Source organism: Wyeomyia smithii, unplaced genomic scaffold (genome assembly GCF_029784165.1).
Source record: "Wyeomyia smithii strain HCP4-BCI-WySm-NY-G18 unplaced genomic scaffold, ASM2978416v1 HiC_scaffold_107, whole genome shotgun sequence".
NCBI classification, from domain to species: Eukaryota; Metazoa; Arthropoda; class Insecta; order Diptera; family Culicidae; genus Wyeomyia; species Wyeomyia smithii.
The window spans coordinates 1-7364 of NW_026598988.1; the positions used below are offsets into that span (position 1 = coordinate 1).

Below are 7364 nucleotides of genomic sequence, written 5' to 3' on the forward strand. Positions count from 1 at the left end.
TATTTATTAATATATTTATTTTTTTATTTATTTATTCTTTTATTTATTTATTATTTTTTAATTTATAAATTTATTAATTAATTAATTAATTAATTAATTTATTTATTTATTTATTTATTCATTTATTTATTTATTTGTTCATTTATTTATTTATTTATTTATTTATTTATTTATTTATTTATTTTTCTTATTTATTTATTTTCCTTATCTATTTATTTATTGATTCATTAATTATTAATTAATTAATTAATTTATTTTATATTGATTTATTGATTTATTTATTTTTTTATTTATTTGTTTATTTATTTATTTATTTATTTATTTATTCATTCAATTCTTCATCCATTAATTCTTTAATTTTTTGTTTGTTTATTCATCCATTTTTCATTGATTCATTTATTTATTTATCCATTTATTTGAAGATATATCCAGCCACTGGGATTTCATAAACTCCTATCACGATGCGTTCCGTCCGTTATACATATGTACCAAAAAAATGCAAGAAACGCACGTTTCGTTGTCTGACTTCTATATGGCTTGGTTGATGGCTACTAGCGAAATAAAAAAGGTTAAAAACAATCCTTTTGTTGCTAGTATACTGACATCTTTAAATAAACGGTTAGCTACTCTTCGTGAATCACGAGCCTTTAAAATGGCTTTGTTTCTTGACCCTCGGTTCAACTATCGAGGATCGACAGTGTTTACTGCTGAAGAAAAAGAGGAAATTCAGGTAACTCATATTGTCTACATGCGTGTATATGAAAGTAGGAAGTATTCAATAAAAATTAATAAATTTAGAGAAATAGTTGAAAATTAAATAAAAGAACGTTGTTTCAAAGTTTCAAAGTATGTATCATAAATTATGTATTATTCAGGGATTCATCATAGATACGTGGAAACGTATCCACGACTTAGAATCACCATCGTCTCTTAACGCCGCTAACGATACGTCATCAGAATTGGGATGCATAGATGAGTTCGACGATTATTTCACAGCTATGTTCGGAGGATCTCTCGATACGGATCAATATCCAAACGAATCAAATTTCCTTCAACAAATGCAGTCCATTGGATTGGAGTCACGACAGAATCATTCCTACAATGTATGGGATCAATTTAATTTGATTTAAGGACGGGACTTTAGCTAATATTTTGCTAATAAAACTGAATAAAGATTTGTTTCAGCAGGCTGTTTCATCATTATATAATTGGAAGGATGTTGAAAATGTTGATCAACAAAATTAAAATTTACATGTCGAACTTAATAAGAAAGTAACAAAAAAATCGTTAGCTAAAATTAATTATTCTTGTTTGTTTTCAAATTCTCAAAAAAAACAAAAAACCTGAACTGAACTTTTCCCGAGCGTATATATATATATATATATATATATATATATATATATATATATATATATATATATATATATATATATATATATATATATATATATATATATATATATATATATATATATATATATATATATATATATATATATATATATATATATATATATATATATATATATAGATATATATATATATATATATATATATATATATATATATATATATATATAATATATATTATAATATATATATATATATATATATATATATATATATATATATATATATATATATATATTATATACATTTACACAATTGCCTAAAAAAACGAAAGCCAATGTGCGAGCATATTTTCCAGTTTTCCTTCTCTCTATTAATCGATTAAAACTCAACAACAGAAACCGAAAAGAAAAGTATTATAGTCCTTACATTGCCAAGGTGAATGGCCCGAATCGGTCAACCGGTTCCGGAGAACGCCCAAATTCTTCATCATGCCAAAAACTAATATTTTTTTTTTACTTTTTAAGCGGTCCGTGACGACCCCAGCTCAAGATATGGCCACCAATGAACTAGGTTTATAATTTCAAATCAGACGTTATAGGTGTCGCATAATGGGCTTTGGCACAACAACCCCGAGTATTCGGAACACAACCGGAACAAGTCCGCATTTTTACATTTTACAATGAGAGGCATGGTAGGATTTTAAGCACTTCTAAGCACTGCTTTGATCATCGTTACCATGTCACTGAAACATATTCCGACCATATATCCGAAACCAGTCAATTAACTCTGGCCATCCTCTTCGTTAATAAAAAATATGAATGAAAACTAGGAGAAAAGCAAAACCGTTCCGAACCGAAATTGAACAGTTTCAAAGTTTAATCGTGCCAAAATTTAACAGGATCTGTATATAAATATACATACCCATACATATTTAAAAGTTTTCTGTTTTGCCACCCGTGATTCATTTTTTGCCGCGAACTAACACTGTTTTTAGTTTAAGCTACAACAAGCACGATAATCAAGAGTCAAGTTCATAAACTCATGCTGTCAAAGAGCAAATAAAAATGCAATATTTTTTTTCAGATATGAGATCATTTGAAAAAAATTAATAGAATTTTTTTATTACAATTGGTGTTATGAAAAAGCATATTCCCTACTGAGAATAAAAATGAATGATCATACAGATTCAAATGTACCAAACTTAAATTACGCTCAGTTACAAAACGAAGTAAAGGCCTTAATACACACACGGCGTGACAACGCCTTCCTGACGCCTTCGCCAAAAGAAGGCGACACAAGACCGTGTGGAAGGCACGATGCGTCTACACAGAAGGCAGTCAAGTGCGCAGCCGAAGGCGGCGAACGACTACTTTCTTCACAAGAAGGCAAAGCTAGAAGGTTCTGGTTGAAAGGCGTCCCAACGGAAGGCGCGTTTACGCCTTTTAATTCGTATGGAGAAGACGTCATTACGCCGTGTGTGTATTCGAGTCTTAATAGTTGTTTATTGACAATGCTTTTAGTCGGCGTGCTATGAAAAAGCATATTCTCTACTGAGAATAAAAATGAACGATCATACAGATTCAAAATGTACCAAACTAAAATACGCTCAGTTACAAAACGAAGTAATAGTAGTTTATTGTCAATGCTTTTAGTCGGCGTGCAGCCAAACCGAACCAAGCGTCGAAAAACATTAACCGCCGCAATTGCTGTGTAGTCAAGCTGCTACAGAGAATTTTTGTTATAATATCGTTATCAAATGCTCAAACGATTTCGTCACTTCATAATAGATAGATTATTACTTCTCATATCCACTGGGTGTCAATAACTCATCTAAGAAAACGGTGCTTAGTTCAGTGTGATCGCACGCCGACCATATATCAATATCATACATATCAATTGAAGAAAAATCATTGATTTTATGTTTGCTATCCTCATAACATCATGCTGTCAAAATGAACTTGATATTTCTGCTGGTTCAATCTCAGTACAGCCATACCCGAATGATGGAGAGAGATAGCAAGAAAAAATGAGATTGAGAGTTGACGCTAAGAGAATCATCGAAACAACGCAAACTCTTTTGTAATGAACCATGCATCGTAGTTGGCTGATTCTGGTGTTGCATCATTTTGGCGTAATATCAGTAGTATGATATTGACTTTTCGCAGCTCTGGTGCAAAGTTTCATTCAAATCAAAAATGGTCGATATTCGACCATCGGTGATTTGGCGCAATCTTGCTCTATACCAATACAACACACATGAAAGCATGCTAGTAATATAAAATACAAACCTGTCCTTTGTTGTCTCCAATAATCGGTTTGATTAGTTAAACAAATGATGTAATGTGTTTACTGGAAGGATTTAGTACGTTCTAATATGTTCACGTCATTCGTATTCGTGTAGTTCGGTTCGTTGTGTCTTCCGCGTGGCGGAATTTGAATGCCGAGCAAAGCTCATTGTTCGAGATGTTTGCGCCGTCTAGCGGCAAATAGCGACTTTGCTTGTGATGATATCATCAAGGTATGGGTGATTCCTTACCGCAAGCTTTCTATGCGTTTACGTAGGTGTTGAAAATTTCTGCCGGCTGATAGAAGGGTTTTCTACCCGCTTTTGGAGCCTTAAATTTATTAGCCTATCTGGTCCGATCCTGATTCCTTCTCTTTATGGCAACTTTGACTGACCCGTAGGGGAGTCTTACCGGGCAAACATAGCGTGGCGTGCAGTCTCCTAACGGAGTGGCGCTTAAGCTGCACGCTGATTAGTGATCGACCAGGGCCGGCTACAGGTCCCTACAGCATTACTAATGTCTGCTAGTTTAAACCGCTATCAAATATAAATAAACCAAATTTGCATTTCTAATCAGCCGACCGAACGGAGAATAAATCGGTAATATTTCAAAAGCGACGAGTGAATGTATGATCGCATCACTTATCAAGGTGAATCCTGATCCAACTTACCCTTCCCAACTAACAACACCTCCTTCCCGTGACCTTTGTGGAGATGCAGAGATAAACACGGTCTCCAAATAGCAAGGGTCACACTTACATCCCTACCCTTTTCCTACCTGATTGCAAGGACGTGGCCGGCGTTGTTATTGATACGTTAAAGTATTGAGTCACTAAAACTTGTACAATGAGAATGGTCGGTGACTCCCAGCCCCATTCAGTTGATTCACTGTGCAATTTTACTGATTCGGATCAATCACGGAGTGCAACCATTGATATGTGCAGTCAGTCAAGCTAAGCTAAGCTTTTCGATGTTAGGTTGTGACCGAACTGAAGCTACATTGGAAGGTAAGCCTCCTTGAGCGCATTTTGCCGACCCTGAAAAAAAGAGTGACGCCGGGCAATCAAAAAGTAACAGGAAAAAGGAAGAAAATGGTGGGTGGTTAAAGGAGGGAAATCAAGAGTTGAAAACCCGCCAAACGATCAGAAGTATCGCAGCGTTCGTGTAAGAAGCAAGTGAGTAGAGATATAGAAAAAAATATAAAAAAGCTAAGTGAGTACCGAATATCATCAGCCAAAGAAAGAGTGCATTCAGGTAAAGAATACCACCCCACTTTAGCTATGACGTGCTAATAGTTTATGTCCGAGTAGAACCTTTTTTTCTGTTTTTTCACCAAAACGAATATTTTATTCGTTCGTCGTTCGCTCACTTCACACGAGTCGGCCTAGGTGGTGAAATCCGCCTACGTCTAACCGTAAAGGAGTTCCGGGCAGCGACGAGCCCGCGGAATCCTCGGACAACTGGCCCTGATAGTAAAGGAGGACCCTTCTCGGTGGCGCCAATACGGTCTCGTCCGTGGCCCATCGATTGAGTCAAAGGAGGAAGACGCTGAAGAACCTGCTTCCCCGCCAAACCACGCATCCGCCATTGCGATTTTGGTCATCATACTAGAGCAGCGTAAAACAGCAACGAGTTTTCCCCCTCCCCCGCAACCAGCAACGCAGCATCGCAACAACAGCAACGCAGCCCAGCAGAACCAGAACCCTTCGAAGTAGCCGGTACGTACCGTGAGAAGAAGAGTGATCCGCTAGCGCCACCCCCCCCCCACACACACACACACGCACCACCTTAGATACGTAATTAAACAAAGTAAAGATTGAATGAACAGTTTTTCCATTTAAGGTCAAAAGAAACCTCCTAGGAATCCAATAGTTTTTTGCACAACTTTTCGCGCGTAGTCCCTCCGATTACCCCGCAGCAAGCCGACCCGGTGATCCAAGATCCACGGTCTATTGCTCGGTGAGCTTTCTCGGGAGCACTATCTGCCCAAATAGTCATAGTGATATCGACAAAAGAGAAACTTATTACAAATATGTTCCCGAATATCTGTCAGAATCATGAGATCCATGAATGAGAGCATTTCCAGTTTCCATGCCTCGAAACCTGAACCTACTAAAATTATGTTATTCTTGTCTCATTACATAATAATTGACGTTAGGCATCTAAATACCAACATATTGAAAGCAACGATACTTCGAAATAAATATTTTGACGATGATGTCCCTATTTCGATAATATAAACCATTTCAAATGATTTCGTACCGTACTTCCTTTTCGACCAAGCTCTTGGAGCGCAATGATGCCGAAGTGGCGGGGTTCTAGCTTATCCAGCAGAATCCAAATCGTCGTACTTATTTCGTCGGTTAGAACATTGCCGGTTTTTCCGGTTCGTATTCAATTCATGATTGATGTATGTAGTATATTGATTTTAACATGCTCCTTTACTAGGACTGCGTTATCTAGTCAACCGACGGAGTCGCAGTTTCGGGTGTATTTTCCCTGGTGACCACGAATATCAATTTCAGTAGGCAGACTTTTGCTATATGCGATAAGGAGGCTTATATGGGGAAAAATCGAAAAATCTTGAATTTTCCCATATCTACCCTGGTGACCACGAATGTCAATTGGGCCGAACAACTCAATATTTTCCAATATGCCTAGGGTCTTAGTCAACATCTCCAATCGATTAGATTTCTCTATCAGTAGGCAGACTTTTGCTATATGCGATAAGGAGGCTTATATGGGGAAAAATCGAAAAATCTTGAATTTTCTCATGTCTACCCTGGTGACCAGGAATGCCAGTTGGGCCGAACAAGTCAATATTTTTCAATATGCCTAGGGTCCTAGTCAACATCTCCAATCGATTATATTTCCCTATCAGTAGGCAGACTTTTACTAAATGCGATAAGGGGGAGGCTTATATGGGGAAAAATCGAAAAATCTTGAATTTTCCCATATCTACTCTGGTGACCAGGAATGTCAATTGGGCCGAACAACTCAATATTTTCCAATATGCCTAGGGTCCTAGTCAACATCTCCAATCAATTAGATTTGTCTATCAGTAGGCAGACTTTTGCGATATGCGATAAGGAGGCTTATATGGGGAAAAATCGAAAAATCTTGAATTTTCCCATATCTACCCTAGTGACCACGAATGTCAATTGGGCCGAACAACTCAATATTTTTCAACATGCCTAGGATCCTAGTCAACATCTCCAATCGATTAGATTTCCCTATCAGTAGGCAGACTTTTGCTATATGCGATAAGGGGGAGGCTTACATGGGGAAAAATCGAAAAATCTTGAATTTTCCCATATCTACCCTGGTGACCACGAATGTCAATTGGGCCGAACAACTCAATATTTTCCAATATGCCTAGGGTCCTAGTCAACATCTCCAATCGATTAGATTTCTCTATCAGTAGGCAGACTTTTGCTATATGCGGTAAGGAGGCTTATATGGGGAAAAATCGAAAAATCTTGAATTTTCCCATATCTACCCTAGTGACCACGAATGTCAATTGGGCCGAACAACTCAATATTTTTCAACATGCCTAGGATCCTAGTCAAAATCTCCAATCGATTAGATTTCCCTATCAGTAGGCAGACTTTTGCTATATGCGATAAGGGGGAGGCTTACAAGGGGAAAAATCGAAAAATCTTGAATTTTCCCATATCTACCCTGGTGACCACGAATGTCAATTGGGCCGAACAACTCAATATTTTCC

The 7364-nt window shown here is 36.9% G+C and overlaps 1 protein-coding gene across 1 annotated transcript; it reads left to right on the top strand.

The window, feature by feature from the left end:
- Positions 1 to 496: 496 nt before the first annotated feature.
- Positions 497 to 1130, top strand: LOC129733684 (uncharacterized). The gene is made up of 2 exons (XM_055695234.1): positions 497 to 730; positions 876 to 1130. The coding sequence occupies exons 1-2, from the start codon at positions 497 to 499 to the stop codon at positions 1128 to 1130; spliced, it is 489 nt and encodes a 162-aa protein (XP_055551209.1).
- The last annotated feature ends 6234 nt before the right edge of the window (positions 1131 to 7364 follow it).